At 37.7% G+C, this 24,574-nt stretch overlaps 2 protein-coding genes across 3 annotated transcripts in view; one reads left to right on the top strand and one right to left on the bottom strand.

Moving 5' to 3' along the window:
* Nucleotides 1-2,167: 2,167 nt before the first annotated feature.
* Nucleotides 2,168-18,888, top strand: FUCA2 (alpha-L-fucosidase 2). The gene is made up of 7 exons (XM_081295514.1): nt 2,168-2,465; nt 4,857-5,044; nt 7,305-7,644; nt 10,104-10,314; nt 10,681-10,871; nt 16,425-16,533; nt 18,558-18,888. The coding sequence occupies exons 1-7, from the start codon at nt 2,242-2,244 to the stop codon at nt 18,696-18,698; spliced, it is 1,404 nt and encodes a 467-aa protein (XP_081151640.1). The 5' UTR covers nt 2,168-2,241; the 3' UTR covers nt 18,699-18,888.
* Nucleotides 6,402-24,574, bottom strand: part of PEX3 (peroxisomal biogenesis factor 3) — a 53,625-nt gene continuing 35,452 nt past the window's right edge. Inside the window, exons 13-14 of one of the 2 annotated variants that reach the window (XM_081295516.1) lie at nt 22,694-24,517; nt 6,402-7,021 (exon numbers count right to left, since the gene is read on the bottom strand). Coding sequence is in view for 1 of the 2 variants with exons in the window: in XM_081295515.1 (XP_081151641.1) it covers nt 24,434-24,517 (84 nt within the window). In the remaining variant the exon portion in view is untranslated. The remainder of the gene's footprint in view (nt 7,022-22,693; nt 24,518-24,574) is intronic. The other variant, XM_081295515.1, reaches the window with a different exon arrangement.

Raw genomic sequence — 24,574 nt, 5'->3', positions numbered from 1 at the left:
TGTTAAGGCAACAGTGGTGAGAAGTCCACCTTATTGTTCTAGTGTGCCTTGGGTTCAGTGGCTACTGAAGTCTCAGATGGTTCTAGGGCTTCAAAGACGAGGTAATAAAAATTATCACTTTCTTTTTGTATCAAACTGGGACTGTTGCAATTGGTAGTTCATGTTTAGCAGATCTCTTGTGCCCTCTCTTCCAAAAGACCCTCGCTATGACAAAACTGGGGACTCTCATGGCAGAGCTGCAGTCCTGGGGAGCCACTTCCTTCCTGCAGAGGAAGAATGCCACTATTCCTGTGATGTCAGTGACCTCAGCTGTTCCCATCTCTCTGCAGAGGTGGGAGAGTGCAGGCAACATGCCACTTCCTTCCTTGTTCACTCACTAATTAGAACCCCGATTCTGCGAAGAAGTTCAGCAAACACATTTTGAGTGTTTTGACACAGCTTCTCTGTGTCAGGCTCTGCTGTACATGCAGGGACAAGAGAAATGAAATTCACTATTATCACCCTCAAGAAATGCACAGACTAAGGAGAAATGGGGTCTATATGTACCCACTTACAAGACGGAGCCTGAAATCCTGTCTTAGTGGTTGCAATATGGTGTTATGGAGATACACAGGAGGGCATAAAATGTTTAGGGAGGGAAGCAGGAGGCAGAGAACATCACACAAGAGGTGGCATTTAAATTGACCCAACAAAGGGAGAGGATTTTTCAGAAAGAGGGGAGAGGACTCTTTCTGGCTTTACTCTGAAGATATTTATAAGGCAGGAGAGGTAAACTTGTGAAGCGGGCTCTTGATTAATTTTTCCAAGTTTCTGGCTCCTTTCCCCAAGCCAGCTTGGAGATTTCTGAAACATTCATTTCAAAAGTGTCACCTGTCTCAGATCACCTTGTTTTCTAATGAGTAGTTCTCGGAAAAGTTTGGTCCACCCACTAACAACATGAAACTCACCTAGAGCCTTGGTAGAAATGTAAATTCTTGGGCCCCAGTCCAGATTAACTGAACCTGAAACTCTTGGGACTTCACATGATACAAATTGAAGGTTGGCAGTGACAGTTCTAACATATCCAGAAACTCTGGGGCAAATGTAGTGGTTAAGAACAATCTGGATTACTTTCTGAGTTCCTGCCTGGAGAAACTCCTGCCTCTAAGAACATGGTTGAGACACATTAGGCAGCCTCCACAGGGGATGGGGTCACGATGACCTTTCTAATGATTTCTGTAAGGGTCATATTGTTACAGGGTTTCGGGTCTTCTGAGAAACTGAAACAGCCTGAAGTCCCCCTTTCAAACCCTGATTCTTGGAATCAAGTCAGAAAGAGTTGAGACAGTGTAGCTCAGAGTTACAGGCACCAACAAGTTTATTAGAAGGAATGGGAAAGAGGAGAGGGGAACACTCTTGAGGGAGAGAGTGGGTCCTCTTGGAGAGGAGAGAGTGTGCCCCTGCTCCCCTCCAGTTTCATTGGACATCCCAGGGAAGTTTCCAGAGAGTTCTGCTCAGGTCCTCATCTTGGCTTTTGACTGACAGCAGGATGATGTCAGACTTTCAAGTCCCCACTGCTGTGGCAACTCCAGGTCACTCTGACTAATGCTGACTGTTTCTATTTGGAATCTGTTCTCACAGATTTTATGCTTAGGCCTTATCTCCCTGAGTTCTGGGGTCAGATCTGTGTAAGGGTCACAAAAGTGTCCCCCTTCAGATTAACTTGTCCTCTTCTTATGACTTTTTACACCTGCATTTCTCCTTCAGATAATAGGCAGTTTGCTGAGGAATGTAACATATCCTATTGATGTAAGCCAGTTAGGGCTAGAGGTAGAAAGGAAAGCATTTGGATCAGCACAGAGGGCCCAGTTTATAGATTTATTCCCTTAACCTCATGTTCTCACCACTCATGTCTGTCCCTATCAGTATCAGATGGAGGGCAGAGCTCTGGTCACAGGTCCCTCATCCACACTTAACTTTTCTCTCCTCAAAGCAGATGGACTGGGAGTCTTAGCTAGGCTGGCTGTGGGATAATAATTGGCCTTCTTAGTTTTGCAAGTGAACCAGGTAACCCTCCTGGGTTCAGTTTAAGGGCCCCAAAGCGGGCACACCCAACCCACAGGGAGAGAGGATGGTCCGTCATCTGACGGAGGCCGGTTTGGTCAGGTGACAGTAGCAGAGCATACTTGGCAGGAGACGCGGAAGTACAAAGCTCCAGCGGCCGCGGGAGCGTGCAGACGGGACCGTCGCCGCCCCGGGGACATGTTGTCCTGGGAGCTGGCGCGCACGCGCCTCGCGCTCCCGCTATTGCTGCTGCTGCTTCTGCCACCCCCACCGGGCCCGGCCAGCTGCGCGGCACCCTACGACCCGACCTGGGAGTCGCTGGACGCCCGCCCACTGCCCGCCTGGTTCGACCAGGCCAAGTTCGGCGTCTTCATCCACTGGGGCGTGTTTTCCGTGCCCAGCTTCGGTAGCGAATGGTTCTGGTGAGTGCGCTCCCCCCACCCCAGTCTCCTTGCAGGCTGCTTTTTGTCCCTCCACCGAGGACCCCGGACGCGCCCCAGCACGCCTGGGCCTATGGCTGCCCGCTTGTCAGTTTCGCTTGTTCCAGAGTTCGGTTCCCAGGGTTGATGACTTCCTGACAGCGCCTGGGGCTAGAAGAGCACTGGACAGTCCTTCCTCGTGACTGCAAGTTTCCAGACACCGACCCTGGATCGACCTCCTCACCTCCTGGAGCCTTGCGCTGGTCGAGCTGGAGTTATGACACTATGTATGCCGGGAAGCGACCCGAAAAACCAGTTTGTGTCGGGTAGACCAGTGCCTCGGACTCACGTCCCACTGTTGTTAGGCGGCTACCTGCCCACTTTCAGTCGTTTTGCCTTGAAGTATGGTCCAAGTGTATGTGGAACGGCTTTCATTTGTTTTTGTTTTGAAACCGGGTGTCACTGAGTTGCGCTTGCTGGCCTGGAACTCCGGGGGGGGGGGGGGGGGACTCCTGCCTTAGTTAGCTTCCAGTGTGGCTGGGATTTCAGGCGTGTGCCAGCCTGCCTAGCTAGAACCTTCTTTAAAAGTTTCTGGAGTGACACATGATAGCATTTTAACATAGCACACCAATGTGTGATGGATGGTGTGTATCCACCAGAGATGCTGAGGCAGGAGGATGGGAGTTGGAGGCTAGCCTGGCAACTTAGTGAGACCTTGTCTCAAAAAACAAAAACATTTAAATCATTAATAGACTGCCATATGAAAGGTGCTGCACAAAAACGTTTGTTAGATTTTATCTTGAGATTTATATGAAATGTGCATGTGATTTTATAAATGGTTACCACACCTTTTTTGATTAAGTGCTTCTAATATTCAGCTCTTCAAATGAGTGTGTACATGTTTATATTTGTGTTCAGCTTTCTGATTGTCACAATTTCTTTTGTAGTTCACTTTTTTTTTTTTTTCCTATTGATACTCTTACCTCCCAGCTACATCCACGGCCCTTTTTATTTTTAAATTTGAGACAGGGTCTCCTTTTGCTTAGACTGGTCTTGAACTTTTGATCCTCCTGTTGAGTTAGGAGGATCCCCAGTTGCTGTTATTATAGGTTTACACTACTGTGCCAAACTTGTAGTTCAATTTAAAAGATAAGAATGTTGGCTGAAGGGATAGCTCAGAGGCAGAGCATTAGCAGCATGTTGGAGACCCTGAGCTCAATCCCCAGCAGCATAAATAAATAAATAGTAAAAATGCATCATAGATCACTTGTGGTATTCTCATTTCAAGGCATCAAAAACCCAGGTTAAAGTTGTAATAATAGGACTTTATTGTCTCACAGAACAAGAAGTTTAGAAGTAGTTGGCTCACAGATGAATCAAAGATGCAGCCTCTGTTTGAGGGTTTGGTCCTTCATAGTCTTATGATAGTGTCCAGGCATCCCAGACCTTACATAGCCTGCAATCTTGCCCAAAGGCAGGAAGGAAGGCCTTGTTTGTCTTTTTTGCTCGGAAAGAAACCGTTCCCAGAAACCCCCAAGCCACCTTTCCCACAAGGTCCACTGGCCAGCATAGTTCTCACTTCTGTGTCCTAGCTACCGTGGAAGCCAGGAAAATATGTATGTGACTTTGGACCAGGCACAGGGCAGTACTCAGTATGTATTATGTTCACCAGCGAAGTCTTCACAGCCAGAAGAGCCTCCTAGTCATCTTTGGGAATGCAGTGCTGACTGTGGATTTGTTTATCCAGTGGAAGTATTCTTATAAAAGGAGAGGTGACGGACAGGCAGAAGATGGGTCCGAGATATAGCTTGCATCTGTTTTGTAAGGAAAGTTACTGTCGGGTTGATTTCATGTGTTTTAGATGTACGTTTCCTTATGCAGCCTTGTGGAAGCAGTTTAGGCTCAGTTCACTCTTGGTCAGAATGAATACATGTGACAAGTCATTCTTGAAGGCTGAGTTAACTTGTTAAAAACAGCATCTTCTTATTTACTGTTGCTTCTTTTTCATCTTACACCCAAAAAATGTTTTCTGCTATTGAATATAGTAGGGGTTGTCTCTTTTGAAGCCCTAGTTTCTTGTGTTACAAAGCACTTAAAGGTCATTCTAGGTATTGTGATTTAAAAGTGAAGAACTAAGAAAATATCTAGCCAGGTTGTCCAGAATGTTTTAATTTCAGAGCTGAGAGGATTTCACAGTGGGAATAGAGGGAAAATGAGTGGGGAGTTTGGTTTACATCAGCTTGTCTTAATACAAAGTCAATGGGGAAATTGATGGGGAAGCCAAAAGGATCTGGATAATTTTTGAGGATCTGGGAGATACTAGAGGGAGCCAGGGCAATTATTTCAAATGGTTATGTTTGTGTTGTTTATGTGCTACTGCTCTTCTTCCCATAGGTGGTATTGGCAAAAAGAAAAGAGACCAAAGTTTGTGAAATTTATGAAAGATAATTACCCTCCTGATTTTAAATATGAAGATTTTGCACCACTATTTACAGCAAAATTCTTTAATGCAAATCAGTGGGCAGATATTCTTCAGGCCTCTGGTGCCAAATACGTTGTCTTGACTTCTAAACATCATGAAGGTAATGTGCACATAGATGCTGACAATGCTCAGGATTTGACAAGTTATTCCTTTGCTAAAGCAAGGCTGTCCCTATGCGATCAGTTCTCCAGACTGACATTTAAGACCATGTTTTACCTAAATTGAGAGACAGTAGGGATACAGACAGATCATATATTTCACAGAACAAGATGGCCACAATTTATTCTATGCACAGTTGTTTCCAAGCATTACTTAAAGCCAACTGAAGTGGGATGAGAGAGTTTCCCAGAGGAATTGCATACTTAACTTTCTTCCCTTTGAATACTTTCTGTGAAGACACCATGAAGTCTGTGCTGCAGTCTTGCAACATTACTGATAAACTTGACTGCAGTTTTGACTAACTCTTAGGTGGCCATATGGTACAAATGGTGGATGAGCTACTAGTGATCAACACAGATTACCTGGAGGGAAAAGGATTATGGAACTGCTATGGTGCCTAGAAATATCATAGTTGGTCGAGGAATATCTAAAAGAGAACACAGTGGTCCTACACTAAGACTGCACTCCACCCATTACCACTTAGTATCATAAGACCAAGGACACATCAATAAGTTTATTGTCCCAACCTCATAATTCATTAGGTAGTTTCATTTCTATGACCATCTTTGCCTTGATATAAGAAATTGTTTTTTCTAGGAGTACAAAGGAAATAGGAAGGGAGGAACAAAAATTTGGAATTATCTTAGAGTATTTTCCTCTTTGGCCACAGTCTGAAGCTTCATGATTCTTTCTTATAGATATTTCTGCTGAGATGGATTTTTATTAAGTGTGTTTTCTTGAGATCATGTTGATTTCTTGATATCTAGGAACTTCCCCAACCTATATGGCACAAAGTATTACTTAGTGAGTGTATTAAAACACCACCACCACCACCAACACAATGATCTTAATCAAGCTGTGAGGAGAGATGACACAGCCCACATTTATACATTCTCAATTTTTATTGCTCATGGACAATGTGCTACTGGTTCCCGTTAGGAGGGACCAGCACTGTGTGAGCATATGGTGGAGATACTGAGTCAAAGATCCAAGTGGTCACTGCACTGCCTGACGTTAGGATATGTCAAGTTGAAAATATTTGAGTTAAGACCTCAAATGTTAACACTGCTTTGAAGCTTACCCCAAATGTCTTTGGAATGAGTGCAAACTATTTTAAAAACTTCATGAAATAAATCTGAAGAGAGACACAATCTTAGACTTGACTGGAACAATAACATGATACCTATGATTCTAGGAGTCTTTCATGTTGTTTCTTAAGCATTTCAGTTTATATCTCTTTGAACATGTTTATATAGAACAACTAGCAATCAAAATGCACATTACCATTAAAATATTTATTATTTCAAAATACTTGGGTAATGGTATACTACTATTTTCTCAACTATTTAATTGGTAAATTATTCACTTTGGGGGCTGGGGTTGTGGTCAGCGGTATTCTGCTTGCCTACCATGTGCGAGGTGCTGAGTTTGATCCTCAGCACCACATAAAAATAAATAAATAAACATATTGTGTCCAACTTACAACTAAAAACATTATTTACTTTTGTGTTTAGAGTAGGGTGAGGTTCCAAATGGTGGGTAGCATGAAACTACTGGGAAGTGATGTCTTTTCTGCTTCTTGGTTAAATGAATTGTCAAGATCAAGGAGATTGTTTACATATGGATCCCTAGTGTTCTAGAATCACACTATGATAAAATAGACAATCCTACAACCAAGCAATATACCTTCACGTTTGGATAAGAAGTCACATAAGAAAATTGTAGGAATGCATCATCTCAGAAACTCCATTGTAAACATTGGTGGTCATTGTTGTAGCTCGTGGGTGTGGAAGATGTCCCCATCTTAGAAGTGACCTGCTGTTGTTGGTTTATTTTGCTTTGATCTTGAGCTAACAGTTGGCTGAGCATAGTGGGGAACACTGCAGACATGATGCTGCCCCTCAAGGATCTCAAAATCCTAAGGAGAAAAAAAGAGATCACACTATATAGACCTTACAGTATACCCTGAGTGATGTTTTTAAAGATTGAGGTTCCACTTTGTTTAAATTCTCATTTGTTTCTCTTATAAGAACAGAATATGAAAAAGAAATGCTAAACTATGAAAAAAATGCTAAACAATTGTCACTTGTTTAAGTAGTTATTTATATATTGCATCTGAGTTGTTTTGGCATTTTTATGAGTGGAAATTTACTGAAGTGAAATTGACAATGCTTACAAAGGGTTTTAATGTCACCTTTCAGGCTTTACTTTGTGGGGTTCAGAGTATTCCTGGAACTGGAATGCCATGGATGAGGGACCGAAGAGAGACATTGTCAAGGAACTGGAAGTGGCCATCAGGAACAAAACTGACTTGCATTTTGGACTGTACTATTCCCTTTTTGAATGGTTTCATCCACTCTTCCTTGAAGATGAATCCAGTTCCTTCCGTAAGCAAAAATTTCCAATTTCTAAGATGTTGCCTGAGCTCTATGAGTTGGTGAAAAAGTACCAGCCTGAGGTTCTGTGGTCAGATGGAGATGGAGGGGCACCAGATAACTACTGGAACAGCACAAACTTCTTAGCCTGGCTGTACAATGAAAGGTATGTGTGCTACTAGGTGCCTGTAATTTCCCAAGAGCTCCTAATTTGCATATAGCATTTAAATTTACATACTTCTTGAAATATTTCCTTTTAGGCTCACTTGTGGTATGGAAAGTGTTACAGGGTTGGGATCTGCCAAGAAACTGAGGCTGCACAGAGACCCCTCCTCCAAATCCCCATTCTTGTGATCAAGTCAGAAAGAAAGATTTCAGACATGTCACTCAGAGTTACAGGCACAAGTTTTTTTAAAGAAAGAATAGGAAAGGGGGACACTCTTAAGGGAGAAAAATGGGTCCTTTCAGAGAATAGAGCGACAGTGTACCTCTCCTGCTGTCTAGTTCTATTGGGGGTTCCAAGGGAAGTTTCCAGAGTGCCCCCCAGATCCACCTTCTTGACTTTTGACTGATAGCAGGATGATATTAGACTTTCAAGTCCCCACTGTCATGACAACTCTAGGTCACTTTGGACAATGCTGACTAATTTTATTTGGAACCTGTTCTTGAAGATTTTATGCTTAGAAGGAATGATCCTTACCTCCTTGAGTTCTGGGGTTAGGACTGTGTTAGGGTTACAAAAGTGCCTCCACTTCACAGGAACTTGTATTCTTCTTATGACATTTTGTGCCTGCATTTCTCCTTCAGATAATAGGTAATTTGCTGAGACATCCTGTCTACCTAAGCCAGACAGGGCTGCAGGTAAATTGTTTTTTTTTTTTGTTTGTTTGTTTGTTTGTTTTTTTTAAAGGGAAAGCATTTGGGGGTTGGCAAGAAGGACCCATTTATAGAATTATTCCCTTAACCTCATGTTTTCACTGCTCAAGTCTGTCTGTCCCTTATCAGGGAAAGAAATCATTATAAATAACACTTATTAGCTGTATCCATATTCACTTGAAATTATCAGAAGTAAACAAATCAGGAATTAAATACAACTTTGTTTTCTGATTTTGAAGTCAGACTAAAAATCAAAGAATCAAAAACTTTAGAAGTATTATTTTTGTGGGTCCCTCTTTTAATCAATTCTTTTGATCTGTTAAGGACCTTGTACTACATTTTGATTACATTTTCACTTCCTCTAATTGCTTCTTTTTATCATCCTACCTTCTGATAATCTTTGCCGGTCTGTCAAAATCAACCTTGTCTGTCTTCTCTTTCCACTCATCCTCAGTATTCTCACCTCTTCCCCTTCTTTCCTGTTACTTTCTTGAGCATTCAAGACTGTCCTGTGTGAATTGGAAGCTCTTACTGAATTCCTCCATTAGGCTAGAACCATGGGAACCACATTTACATTTGTAAGCACTCGATACTGTGCAGTAAAGTCAGGAAGCCTTCTGCTTTTGCTTCCCGGGTCTACAAAGCACATAAGTACATGTTCTGGAAAACTTTTGATACCAAAAGTGGTAGTACTTCCAGGTGCTCCTTCCAAGGAAAAGGACTGGAAGCCATCTCCTTTGGTTTGTGAATCAAAACTGCCTCTTTAGAGGTGCTAAATATCTTGTAGAGGAGGAAGATTTTCATCTTTAGCAAAGGAATTTCTGTCATTTACAACAAATATTTTGAAAACAATGGAAAAACATTTTTCTGAATAAATTCATGTCTCAGTTACATTCACATCAGGATTATGTTCTCAGAGCAAAATGGATCAACTCCTAGGACACACCCAACTTGTCATGTCTGCGATATGTTGAAGATTGGAACATTTGTTTTTGATACAGCACAAGCTTTTTACATTAGCTTGGGAGAGGGGGCAATGACCTTAATTTATCCTCAAGAAGTTGTATCTGACTTGATCTGAAAAGAATTGACACAAAGCCCTGTTATGAGCTGTATTAAAATGCATTTAAATTAAACAGTAGAAAGTAAAGAGGTTGTTAATGATTAAATGTATTCCTTGTGACAAAAGGAAAAAAATTTGCCTCCTTTAAGTGCAATGAGTTCCTTCTGTGTGAACTACCAGTCATGATAAGAAATGTTGTGAAGTTATTTCACATGATTTAAACAGTTTATTTTTCTGAGATTCTAAAATACTAAGCACAATTAGAGGAGAAAGGTTAGAATATACACTTGAGATTATTGGAGAAAAATATCTTGAGTATAAATCTAGTTTGGGGTGCCATTCACAGTATGGGAGGCAGAGCTTCAAATAATAGTACAATGCTCTTGTAAGTGCTGTGTGTGCTGGGCACTGGGCTATTTACATCAATTATTTTTGTTCTAATGATAATGAGGCAATTGATTATTCAGAGGAGTTAGAAAACCTGCTCTAGGTCTTGGAGCTAGAAGGTTGACAGAGCCAGAATTCCAATCAACCTGGGTCTATTTGACTTCAGCACTTTGGGGTCCCACTCTGTCATTCTGTGGTCATTTTTCAGGAATGGATTTTGGCTAGACCTCTTTTCAGTGACATTTCCTTTTGCATATAAGACTCATTGTCTTTGAAAAAAATCATACTTCTCATTTCAGCCCAGTTCGGGACACAGTAGTCACCAATGATCGCTGGGGAGCTGGCTGCATCTGTAAGCACGGTGGCTACTATACCTGCAGTGATCGATATAACCCAGGACACCTTTTGCCACATAAGTGGGAAAACTGTATGACAATAGACAAGTTTTCCTGGGGCTATAGGAGGAATGCTGACATTGGCGACTATTTTACAATTGAAGAGTTGGTAAAGGTACGGTAAAATGTATGATGGCCATTATTGTCATGTTCTTTTTTTTTTTTTTTAATTTTTTTTTTTTTTTTAGTTTTAGGCAGACACAATATCTTTATTTTATATTTATGTGGTGCCTCAAGTATGCTAGGCAAGCACTCCACCATTGAGCTACAGCATTAGCCCATGTTCTTAATAGTGAGGTTGTGTGGGAACAATTTCTTACAAGTGGGGTAGCTTGATGACCTGCAAACACAGGGCATTACTCTATGTCTAGGTTTGTTCTTCTGGATAGTGACTGTATGTACACAGAAAATTATGATGTATTAACACATGAAAGATGAATTTTTGTAAACCTAAGAACTGTATTTATTCTTAATTCTCTAGCAACTTGTGCAAACAGTTGCATGTGGAGGAAATCTTTTGATGAATATTGGACCCACACTAGATGGCACCATTTCTGCAATTTTTGAGGAGCGATTAAGGCAAATGGGGACCTGGCTAAAAGTCAATGGGGAAGCCATTTATGAAACCCACCCATGGCGATCCCAGAATGACAGTGTCACCCCAGATGTGTGGTAAGTTTTTCTGGGTACCAAGTTCCATTTGATAGAGGAAGGCATTTAAATTTCTCAAAGATAAAAATAAGAGCAGAATAATAAGGGAAATCGGATGATATTACCCATCCAAAGCACTTTCCAACTTTACTCAAATACAAAGAGAAGAAGAAGAATTAGTATATTTTTGAATACTTAATGTTTCTCAAATTCTAGATATCTCCTAGGGATGGAAAAATTTTAGCCCAAAGTTGTCAGCTCTTATAAGAGCCATTTAAATAAGTTGTAAGCCATTTAAATAAGTTGAAAATGCTGAGTGGTTAATCTAAAGCAGACTACTATTGAATCATCAGTAAATTCTAATTTTTGCAGATGTTATATCCTATCATATTAGCAAGCAAGAGATATCCAAGGGAGGAGAAAAAAATCCAAATTACAGAGGTTTTGGGGAAGATGTCCAATACAAGTAGGAAGCACCAGGTATCTTGTCTCCCTACTGAGATAACAGTTGTAATGGTGTAATTTGTCTCATGGCGAACAAGCACAAAATGAGATACTTAATATCATAATAATTAGGGAAATGCAAGTAAAATCCATAATGAGGTACTACCTCACGTCCACTAAAATGGCTACTATCAAAAAAGGGGAAGCAAGTAAGTGTTGATGAGGATGTGGAGAGACTAGAACCCCTGAGTACTGTTAGAGGGAATGTAAAATGTTACAGATACTGTAGAAAACAGTATGGCAATTCCTCAAAAAAATAAATTATAGAATTAACCTATGACCCTTGAGTTTTACTTCTGGGACTCATATGTGCCAGGCAAGTGCTTTACCACTCACTGACTTATTGCACATCCATGTTCATAGCAGAATTATATTCACAATAGCTATCCAAGAGTCCATTGACTGATGAATGGATAGGCAAAAGGTGTCATGTACATATACTGTGGTATGCACATATTATTCAGCCTTGAAAAGGAAGGAAATTCCAACATATGTTACACATAGATGAACATTCATGTTGTTATGTAAAGTGAAATAAGCCAAAAGACAAATACTAAATATTCCATTTTGCGAGATATCTGCAGTAGTTAAACTCAGAGACCGAAATTAGAATGGTAGTTGGTGGGAGGTGGGGCAGAGGAGGTGGGAAGTGATTAATGGGTACAGAGCTGAGTTCTATAAGATGAAGAGAGTTTTAGAGATGAATGGTGGTGTTAGTTGCATAACATTATGGATGTATCTAATAACACTGAGCTGTACACTTAAACAAATTTAAGATGATAAATTTTGTTATATCTTACCACAATTAAAAAATTGGAAAAAATCAGTCTCAAACAACAGCATTATTCTTATTGATTAAAAAATGTGTTACTTGTTTATACTATGCTAATAAATCTAAACCTGATGTTTCTTTAAAATTAACTTGCTTAATTTTCTTTAACTAATATCTTCCATAAAAGTTTTTCCTCAAGTTTCTACCTGATCTTGGGAAGTTTCTGTGTGCCAATGAGTACCCAAATTACACTGCAAACCTAATGGTGTTTGATGTGGGGCCTTCATATGCATACATAAGTGCAGTCAGTGAAGTTCTAAAATTGCACCCCACTTCCACCTAAGTGAGTGCTTCCTGATCAAATATGAATCAGAAGGTTAAACTAAATGTTCTTGCTCAATCGTACTTAACTTATAACTTAAAACCTATAGTCAACTCTCTGAAGAAAATAAAGAAAGGCAATCTATTCAGAGACAAATAATTGAAAAAAAAGGTGTTTTTTTTTTTATCATGTTGGATCTTGGAGAAACCCTAATGAGAACTCAGTGCCAATTCTTCATATTACAGATAGTTTAAATCTAATTTTGGAATTTGCTTCTATGTTTTTAATTTCACAATCATTAGTATTATCTATCGAGTGGTGTTGCAATAACTAAAAGTAAAATACAAAATATTTTATGTGACCTCTGAAGCTGAGTGTCTCCCTCCTTCTTCCTCATTCTTGGGAGCTCTTCTTATTCTCAGAAGAGTTCCCAAGAGCCCTGCCTCTCCTTCTGCTATGGTCATCTACATATTCCCAGGTCAAACCTTGAAATCCTTTGAGAGTTTAGCCTTAGCTCACTATCCCTGTTCCCAGAACAATTTTTAAAATACTTCTTAATGGTTTTACTTTATCTATTCACAGTTCTAACTTGCTGTGTGACTTCTCTCCTAGGGATTTTGTCTATTCTACCTTTGCTACCCCTTCCTTTGGTTACAACTTAGATTTTGCTGCACATTTTCCATGGTTTTAATTTGAAACATTCTTATATCTCAGCTCACTCCACAAAGCCTGTCAGACTCCAAAGGGATTTATAATCCAATGATCAAATGTCTTTAATCCTATCACATTTTCCCTGTCCCTCAGCCCTCTCAAGTTTTCTTTTCTTCCTTATCTGGGTCAGATCTCTGGCCCATCACTGCAATAAATCCACTGCACATGCCCTCAGCTCCTTTGCCCTCTCTCTGTTGTATTCACTTAATGTAAAATCAGCTTTGGTTAAGTTAAGCTCTAAGTTTAGCTCTCATCTTGGCTGCCCCTAGAAAGATAATTGTCACTAGAAACACGTGTACACATGTACAGTGTCAATTTATATCACTTTTGATTTAAGGTCATTTCTTGGGGGCTTTTGTTTTTTCTTGTGGTGCTAGAGATCTAACTCAGGACCTTGCACATGCTAAGCCAGGACTATATCACTGAGCTACACTTCCACTCTTAATCCTTGTTTTAAGGATCCCATCCTAAATCCTATACTCAAGGATATTGTAGCAATTCTCCATTTTTACTGTGTGCCAATACCATGCCCTTTTTGTTATATAAGTCTGTAGTATAATTTAAGGTCTGCTATTGTGATGCCTTCTGCATCACTTTTCTTTCTAAGGATTCTTTGGCTATTCTGGGCCTCATTTTTTTTTGGGGGGGGGTACTGGTCATTGAACTCAGGGGCATTTGGCCACTGAGCCACATCCCCAGCCCTATTTTTGTATTTTATTTAGAGAAAGGGTCTCACTGAGTTGCTTAGTGCCTCATTTTTGCTGAGGCTGGCTTTGAACTCAAGATCCTCCTGCCTCAGCCTCTGGAACTGTTGGGATTACAGGCATGCACCACTGCACCTGGCAAGGGCCTCTAATTTTTCCAAATGAATTTCATGAATGCTTTTTATATTTCTATGAAGAATGACATTGGAATTGCATTAAATCTGTATAGCATTTTTGGCAGTATGGCCATTTTGACAATATTAATCTGCTATACTACCTAATCTGCCTGTGGAAGAATGTGGGATAATCATATGATTATCTCAATAGATGCAGAAAAAGCATTTGATAAAATTCAGCATCCGTTTATGTTCAAAACACTAGAAAAACTAGGGATAGTATGAACATACTGCAACATTGTAAAAGCTATATGTGCTAAAACTAAGGCCAACACCATTCTAAATGGAGAAAAATTTTCTTCTTCTAAGGTCTTCTTCAATTACTTTCTTTAGTGTTCTATAGTTTTTGTTGTAGAGGTCTTTCACCTCTTTTGTTAAATTAATTCACTTTGTTGTTGTTTGTTTTTGAAGCTATTGTGAATGGGATAGTTTTCCTGATTTCTCTTTCAGCTGATTCGTCATTGGTGTGTAGGAATGCAACTTATTTGGATGTTAGTTTTATAACCTCCTACTTTGCTGAATTCATTTATGACTTCTAGCTTTTTTGGGTCTTCTAAATATAGAATATATATTTATTCTAAATATATATATTTATTTATAAATAAATAAATATTATTTATTCTAAATATAAATATAGAAATGGGGATAATTGAGCTCTTCTTTTCATATTCATATCTCTTTAATTTCTTTCTTTTGTCTAATTGCTCTGGTTAGAGTTTCAAGGAAGATGTTGAATAGGAGGGGTAAAAGAGGGCATCCTGTCTTGTTCAGTTTTTAGAGGGAATACTTTCATTTTTTCTCCATTTAGAATGATGTTGGCCTTAGGTTTAGCATATTTAGCTTTTACAATGTTGAGGTATGTTCATATTATCTCTAGTTTTTTACTGTTTTGGACATGAATGGATGCTGAATGTGATCAAATACTTTTTCTGCATCTATTGAATAATCATATGATTTTTGTCCTCAAGTCTATTCATATAATAAATTACATTTATTAATTTTTGTATGTTGAATCAGCCTTTCATCCCTGGAATGAAACCCACTTGATCATGGTGCACTATCATTTTAATATGTTTTTGTATGTGATTTGCCAGGATTTTTATTAAGAATTTTTGCATCTATGTTCATCAGGGATATTGATCTGAAGCTTTCTTTACTTGATGTGACTTTGTCTAGTTTTGGTCTTATAGAACTTAGCTAAGAATCCATCTGATCCTGGGCTTTTCTTTGTTGGTAGGCTTTTGATAGTGTCTTCAATTTCATTGTCTGAAATTGATCTGTTTAAAATTTCTGTGTCCTCCTGATTCCATTTGTGTAGGCCATATGTCTCTAGAAATTTGTCAATGTCTTCACGATTTTCTATTTTATTGGAGTAGATTTTAAAACTAGTTTCTGATTGCAACTTCAGTTTACCCCTTTTTCTAAATCTGCTCTCATCAGCATATGAACATGTTATTTCTTTCATTTTAATAAAGTGCTTTTGACTCTGCTTATGTTTCCAGCTACATGCCCATTCTTTCCTTTCCTTTCTAGTAAAATATCTTGAAAGAATCTCCAACCTTTTGCTCCAGTTTTGCTCTTGAACTCTCTCTGGTCAGACTTCCACTCCCAACATTCCTCACAGTTGCTGTTGCCAAGTCCCATTGTAACCTCTGGTGGTTAATGCCCAGTTTCTCATTTTCTGAACATATTGGTAGTATTTGCCTCAGCTGACTGCCATTTCTCTTGGTTTTCATTGCACCTCTTGGCTGTTCCTCTTTGTTGATCCCACCTGATTTTCTCAACCTCTGAATCTTGAAGGTCCTGTGACTTACTCTTTGGGCTTTTATTTTCTCTCTAGTTCTTAATTCCAAAGTTGATCTCATCCATTTTCTTGGCTTTAATGCCATATGGATGACCTTTCCATGTCTGTTTCCATTTGGATGTAGAGCATAGTAAAGCTGTATGTCTAAAACAGAAGTCTTAATTTAAAAATTTTACTGTAAACTAGCTGAGTGCTGTTCTTGTTGGATCCCTAACTGAGCACAATACACAGATGACATGTGCATACCTGGGAAGATTTGAATTAACAGGTGGAAAGCTATCTAGTTCTTGTGTCCTACACTTAGTTCATTCTCACCCCTTTTCCAGTTCCATGAGAGCAGTCTGAAAAGAATACTAGCCAAAGAAAATTATTTTCTTCCAAGCACTCCCTTTTAGTACTAGAGGAGTGGAGAGAGTGCTTTTTATACAACCAGGGGGCTATTTTCATTCCTTCTTTTTTAGCAGAGACCTTGGTAAATGCACATAGAATTATTTCTAAAATAATTCTAGACCTGACCTATAAAGAAGGAGTAACATAGGATGTAACTTGTTACTATGCTTTCTATTTTTTCTTTTAACCAGGTATACATCTAAACCTAAGGAAAAATTAGTCTATGCCATCTTCCTTAAGTGGCCCGCCTCAGGACACCTGTTTCTTGGCCAACCCAGAGGTATTCTGGGGGAAACAGAGGTAAGAGGAAGTGTTCCTTTAAGTTGCTGACTAAAATATCCTGATGAGAACATAACTTGTTTTAATTTGAAGGGGAGCCTTATATATGTTCCTCTTATATCTAATAAGAGTAATTTTTAAATGAGCTTCATCAATTGCAAATGTTTGGCCAAAATTTTTTCAAATTCTTCCTAAGAAAATTAAACTTACAACAGATATATCATCTCCATGCATATTAATATAAAATAGATATTGTTCTTCAGTCATTTTACATTGTTCAAGTTTACTGATTTTTTTCCATAAAATTGATATTCAGGTGCTTCCTCTGACATCCCAGCCCAGAACACATCTGATTTATGATTTAAGATGTCATGGCCCTACTTTTTTCTTTTTGATATCCAGGATTGAATCCATGGGCAATTAACCACTAAACCCCATCCCCAGCTTACACCCCTTTGGGTTTTTTTTTTAGATGTTGATGAACCTTTATTTATTCATTTATTTATTTATATGTGGTGCTGAGACTCAAACTCAGTGCCTCATGCATGCTAGGCAAGCGCTATACAACTGAGTCATAACCGCAGCCCCAGCCCTTTTTGAAAAATATTTTTTATTTAGAGGCAAGGTCTTGCTAAGTTGCTTAGGGTCTTGCTAAGTTATTGAGGCTGGCTTTGAACTCTTAACCCTTCTGCTTCAGCCTCCCAAGCCTCTGGAATTACAAGCATGCACCGTGGCCTGGTTATTACCCTACTATTTTAAACTAACTGTTGTAACCACCAGGTCTGGTAGTCAGTCCATTTTGACATATTTTATGGCTTGTTCTTTAAGATGTTGATTCCTTTGGAGCTGAGTTGCCCAAATAAGCCTTTTTGTGTCACTCTCCACATTTGTGACACTTATGGTTATCAGGCAGAAATAAGATGAGTTCAAATCTAAAGTTTAAGGACACCTTTAAAGTCTGGATATGACATTATTTAAGTTTATCTATGTTTTCTTTGGCATCAGTTAGTATTATTATTTAAAAGTACATGGGATGCTGGGTGTGGTGGTGCATGCCTGTAATCTCAGCTATTTGGGAGGCTAAAGTAAGAGGATCACAAATTCAATGCCAGTCTGGCCAACTTAATGAGATCCTGATTCAAAATAAAACTAAAAAGGGTTGTGGCCTATGAGTCAATTAATATGAAGTTATTGATGAATATTTTCTTGTAGACTGCTTATCTAGCATGTGGAAGACTTTTTGACAGCAAAAATAAAAGTAGAAGGATTTTGTTCTTATGTTGATCCATCTGAGAAAGTTATGGTTCAAAATACTCTTAGCATATGTAGGGAATAACTTCTTTTAATCCACTTAGCATAATGAAAATTAAGGCTGTGAAACAATTACAGCAGTAACTGATTAAATTTATATATTATTGATTAGTGGAGGCTATTAGAAAATCTGGGAAGAAACAGTGGCTAAAGAAGAGAGTTGTTTCTCCAAACATTCAGTGTAAGCACTGGGCAGGCCTTGGTTGGGCAAAATGGTTCCAGTCTTTTTCTATCTGATTCTCTCTTTAGCATTTCCCCTCCTTGGACACTTCATTCAAGCTTCACAATTTTGATTCCCCCAATCTTTGTACAATTTTGGAAAAAGATGTATTCACTGAATTGACTTAAAACTTGTAACTCTCGAAAAGTAAAAATGTATCTTCTGCTGAGCCCCGTGGCAGGTGCCTGTAATTCCAGTGGCTCAGGAGGCTGAGGCAGGAAGATCAAGAGTTCAAAGCCAGCCTCAAAAGCAAAAGCGAGGTGCTAAGAAACTCAGTGAGACCCTGTCTCTAAATAAAATACAAAATAGGGCTGGGGATGTGGCTTAGTGGTCATGTGCCCCTGGAGTTCAATCCCTGGGACCAAAAAAAAAAAAAAAAAAAAAAAACCAAAACAAAAGAATCTTCTGTCAGTGGTGCTTTTTTAGAAATACCAATCACTTCTTCTCCCCAAAAAGTGGGTGGATCTGAGAGATGCATCTGGAGACATTGTATGTCTAATGTTTCTAATTTCAGGTAAAACTACTGGGACATGGAAAGCAGCTTAACTGGATTTCTTCAAAGCCAGATGGCATTATGGTAGAACTGCCACAGCTAAGCTTTCCTCAGATGCCCTGCAATTGGGGCTGGGCTCTTGCTCTAACTAACGTGACCTAACGTGCAGCAGAGAGGCCTATGCTGCAGTTAGCTCTAACACTAGGAAATGATAGGTGTCTGTGATTATACTATGTGGAGAAAGCAAATATAAAATTTTATCCCATCTGACTCAAATGTATGATATGTCAAGGTCATTGTACTGTCATGTGTAACTAATTAAAACAATAAAAAAAATCAAGTAATTAGAAAACACAGCTCTCTGTTCCCTTTTCTCCCTGTTGCCTAAATTACTCATGGTATCATTTTAACTTTCACTGCACTTTACCATTTAAGTTTTTCCTCTTCACATTGAATTCATTTCTATGTGTGTCAGAGGTAAAATTATTTTTTGTTTTTAGTTTTGCTTGGGAATTAGTGGTGCTATGGATTAAATTGTGTGTGTCCCCCCCACCCCACCATTCTTGTGTTGAAGGTTCTAACCCCCGATGTGACTATATTTGGAAATAGAGATTTATAAAGAGATAATTAAGATTAAATGAGGTCATAAGGGCAGGGCCCTAATTCAATAGGACTGGTGTCCTTATAAGGGAAAGAGGTACCAGAGATGCAAGAGCACAGAAGAAAGCTATGTAAAAACATAGCAAGAAGGTCACCATCTGCAAGCCCAGACAGAAGCATCAAACCAACCAAATCTGCCAATATCTTGATGTTGACTTCCAGCCACCAGAACTGAGAAAATAAATTTCTGTTGTTTGAGCCATCTAGGCAAGTGTGTGTGTGTGTGTGTGTGTGTGTGTGTGTGTCTTGTTTTGTTACGACAACCCTAGCATACAATAATACAAGTATTTAATAAATTTGGCCCAATGTGTATTTCCAATATATCCAGTAATAGTCTTTTCCCTCTTAGTTATAAAACTGATACATGTTTATTATAGATATTTTAAAACAAATTCTCCAAGATGAAATTGCTACTCAGATTGGCACTACTAATATTTTAGAACATAGTCTTCCAATTTTTTTTCCCTTGCAGAAAGAGAGGTTAGAAAGAGGTATGAGATTTGAGGTGTGGGCCTATTTTTGAAGATGGGTTAATCTGAAGGCCAACTTAAATTCATAAATTTGTTTACTGTATTTACCTTCAAGCAAACTGAAGTTGAAAATCCATTTGAAAATTAGGAAATCTATTCAGATCTTCTCTTAGAAGGAGACAAAAATAATTATGATTTTTCAAATGTAAGTTTAATGAAAATTGATTAAGGAGCTCATTCCCCTCAACAAAAGATGTTTTATATGGCCCTATCTTTATTTGAAATGCTATAGATTCCACTTTGTTACAATCAAATGTAGAAATGTGTTTCAAAAAAGTCCTTCAAATAGTGAGATTAAACATTATTTTTATTTCCTAAAATCAAGCCAAGGTTGAAAACTTTATTTTTAAAATTACTCATTGTTGAGGTTCTTGAAACTAACCATTATTTTTTCTTGTTGAGACAGGGTCTCACTATATTGCCCAGGATGACCTCAAACTTCAGGGCTCAAGTGACATTCTTGCCTCTACCTCTCAAGTAGCTGGGATTCAGCTGCAATTATTAAATATTTGAAGCTATGCCAAAGAATTTATGTGGATAAATATTTCAGTAGTTCCTAAATCCCAATTAACCTTTTATTAGAGATCCACTCTATGTAGATTTTCATGATTCCAAACACTATATGAAGAAAAACAACACAAAAAAAGAAAGAGAAACCAACAAATAAAATAATACATAAAGGAAAATGACAAAACAAAATCCAACCAAATGATACTAACAGTAATCTAAAGGCAAAAGTAGGGTTAGCTGTTTGAAGAAATTATTCTTGAGCCCAAAACTTCTGAATTGCTTAAATTCCTACCTTGCTTTTATCGTTTAGATGTGGTGTCTCCCAAAACCTAACTCGAGAGAGAGACAATACAAGAAGGATTGGAGGAGAAATGATTGGGTCATATCCTCAACCTAATCAGCAAATTAATCCATGATGGGATTACTGGTAACTAGAGGCAGGTGGGGTGTAACTAGAGGTGGGAATTGGGGGTGTGTTTTTGTATCTGGCAAGTGAAGACTGCTTTCTGATCACCATGTGAACTGCTTCCCTGTGCCATACTCCTCCACCATGATGTTCAGCCTCACCTGGAGCCCCATAGAATGGAATCAGCCTTCTATGACTGAGACCTCTGAAACTGTGAGCCCCCAAATAAACTTTTCTCCCTCTACAATTGTGCTGTTTGAGCCTTTTAGTCACAAGAGTAAAAACGCTGACTAAAACACCTGCCCATCTTGATCTCTTAAAATTAAGAATGAAGTTATGCTAAAAATGGAAATACTTCAGGAAATCATAGTTAGAGACAGGGTTTAGTAAATGAGTAGCTATGAGGGAGCTATATGAAAAAAAAATCAGTATTCAGAAGTGCTGATGTTTTGCCAATAACCGGACTATATATAAAAAAGTATAGATCTAAATTTAGATTTATTTAAAGTATATCTTGTTTATATGTGAAATGTACTACCACTGGGTAAATTACAACTGTAAAGACAACATTTCCAAGTGAGCTAATACTCAGAGGTTCCAGGTGAATAATTTGGAGGGAACACTATTATACTATTATAACAAGGATTTGAAACACTCCAAATTCTTAAAATGATCTGAGGCATGGAAGGCAAGGATTGAGGATGGTTAGAAATCAGACCTTTCACTACCTTTCTAACCCAATAGTTTTTTATCCTCTCACTAATTAATCCTTTTCCTAGAGTTGCTCATAGGCACAAATTTGCTTTACTTGAATTTTGGTAATTTCTGATTTACTTTTAATGACTATATATTAAAGGCAGAGTAAACCAAACTATATATTAAAGGCAAAGTTTTAGATTGAATAATATAGACATTGATGTTTGTTTTGCCATTTTAAAAATGAATATCAATTTAATAAGATTTATCTCATTTTCTTCTGAGTGCCATATTGAAGAATGTAATTGCTCTTAGAGGTCAGACTACAAATAAATATGAATTATAACAAACCTTCATTTCATTTTGGCTAAGTGAAAAACTTGGTTAGATAAGAGTCTTCTTAATTTCCAGATAAAATAAATGCCCATATAAAACTTTTATACATATATAATAACAAGCATATTTATGCAAGTTTGAAAGTATAAAAATAGAGACAGTTTAAAGTCATATCCATTTAATCATCAGATTAACTGATACTGTTCATTTCCTTGTAAAAAATAGACAGATTGATGCCCAGGACAAGCTTTAGGCTTTTATTTGGTAAGCTCATCCATTTCCAGTTGCTAAAATATGTATAAACCAAAAGTTAGTTGAGTATGTGACTATCATAAGTTGAATAGTGTTCTCAACAATTATGAGCATGATCTCACTTGGAAATGGTGTTTTTACAGATGTAATTAAGGATTGAGACAAGCACATAGTGGATGTGGGTAGGTCCTAAATACAATGCCAGTATCCTTAAAAGAGACTTTAGAAAAGGACACAGAGATACATAAAGCCTTGTGAAGATAAAGCAGAGATTTAGGGTTATGCAACTACATAAATCAAGGAATGCTTGGTGCCACCAGAGATTGGACGAGGCAAGGAAAGACTAGAAGGATCTTCCCTAGAGCCTGCAGTGGAAGTGCGGCCTTGCTGATACCTTGATTTTGAATTTCTAACCATATCTGTTGTCTTGAGCTTCCCAGTTAATAGTAATTTTTTACAGCAGCCCTGAGAAACTAATATGGTTGCTAAATTGATTATGCAAGTTGACATTTTATTTTTATGATTATATTAGTTGATGAATGTTGAAGAGTTATAGTTGCTGTGAAAGCCAAGTTTAATACTTCAGAAAGAACAGATAAAATATTGCCCAAATGTTAAAAATGCTATTGGTTAAGTGTAGGCAAAACAGTACTAACAAACTGGAGAGAACTACAATAAAAATGTACAAAAATTTTGCCCCTCTAGTTCACAGCCATGCAATGAAATCCATGTGATTTGTGTAGGAAAGACAATTATAGAACACTTACAGTGGACCTCCACTGGAAGGCAGTTCTGCTAATCACTCCACCACCAGTGTTCCAGCTCAGCAGCGCATACTGAAGTTAGAAAAGGCCCGGGTCCTATGAAAAATCACGGGCAAATAAAGAATACTTATAAGTTAAAATGTCTAAAATATGTGTATATAATAATCTGTTTCAAATAACTTTTTAGATTAAGCATACTAAGTGTCTGACAAAGCAACTCTAGTATTACTAGAAAGTAAACTAGTAATGCCTAACACAAATAATTTTAAATACATATGGTTTTACCTTGCTATCTTTCCAACAGCCACAACTGTACAGATGCAGATGATTCCAAGTAATAATTTTCAGTTGATCAAATGTGTTCTTATAAAACCGCCCCTGTTTATTCTCAAAATTTCTCTGATGAAATCCTGGGTAAATATTGCTGGAAGACATGCATGCCCATTATATATGTTCCCTAACCTTCCAAAATGCAATTTTTCCTTCACCGGATTAGGAATGATAACAATATATTCTGTCAAACTTTGAAAGCATTCCCTCTTCTCGATTATACCTGTTTTCATTTTTTAAAGCATTCTAGACATACACACTTTAGCAGTAGGCTCTGGGCCTAGCTCAGAAAAGACTTCACAATTCATTTTTGCCTTTTACTATTTAGCTATGTTATGTTAGAGAGACATAAATGATGTTTGAAAATTATCTATTACTGAAAATATATCTAATACACTAATGATAATGATTCATTTATTTCTGCCATAATTCCCCTTCTATATTCAGAACTATAAAGTTACTAGAGACAATGCATTCATTTATTTTTCAGAAAGTAATGCTATTTATTTTTTTTCTAAACAAGTTAAAGCAACTATATTAGCAGTTAAAATGAAACCTAAAACTTGTTCTTCCAAAATAACAGTAAAAGCACTATGGGACAAATAATGGCAGTAAAATATTAACTCAACAAATCTGTTGTATTAAAATAGTTTATTGCAATAAGATTCATTGTACTCAAAATCATTACAAAGTAAGTTATTAAAATTATTTACATACAAATTAATAAAATTATGCAGTTAATAATAGCTGTGAGTAAAACAGCATTAACACAATTTGAGCCTATAAATCAATATGTAACTTTCTAAGAAAGTTAGAAACTATTGCAAAGAAATAGCAAAGAAAAAAAAAGCTCATCATAATTGTTAAAATTCACTGATTTCCTTAAGGAAAAAAAAAACCCTCCAGAATATATGAAACAAATAATTTATTCCTTTGAAAGGTAACTGGAGAAAAGTCCAATATTTACTCCTGGTTACTGCAGAGTCCAAGGAATTTTATGATTAGTTAAACAGCACATTTTCCAAACTTCATACATTTTAGGCTTATTTCCTGAACAGATTTTTCTTCAGTATTAATGCCAAAATACACAGCACTTCATAGTTTATATAAAAGTAATTACCTTAGTTGTAGTCAGTTTGGATCAAATATCCCTGATGTAATAAACTTTGAACAATTCTTATATCTGCATTGTGTGTACATTTAGATATACCTGCAAAAATTGGTCTGTTGATGAATTTAAAAAAATATATTAAGATGCCAAATAAATCTATTTCATTATGAAATGAAGACTTTGATTAAGAATATATTTTTATTAGGCATTTTTGTAACAAATTGTCACTCTATGTATAGTTGATTTATTCATGTATTTTTAAAAGTAACTGAATCCCACTGTAGTTTTTCTTGAAGGAAAAGTCATTTCTCCAATTGCTGAGGGGTACTAAAAGCTTCGTACACATTAGCAGCAAAGTCTTTCACTTGTTCCATCATCAACAGATCCTAGCAAAGAGGACAATATAACATTACAATTTGTAAAAAGTATAGGTAATTTTGAAT

The sequence above is a fragment of the Spermophilus citellus genome, assembly GCF_964194105.1.
Source record: "Spermophilus citellus genome assembly, chromosome: 5".
Taxonomy (NCBI): domain Eukaryota; kingdom Metazoa; phylum Chordata; class Mammalia; order Rodentia; family Sciuridae; genus Spermophilus; species Spermophilus citellus.
This window is presented reverse-complemented; position numbering and strand designations above follow the sequence as displayed.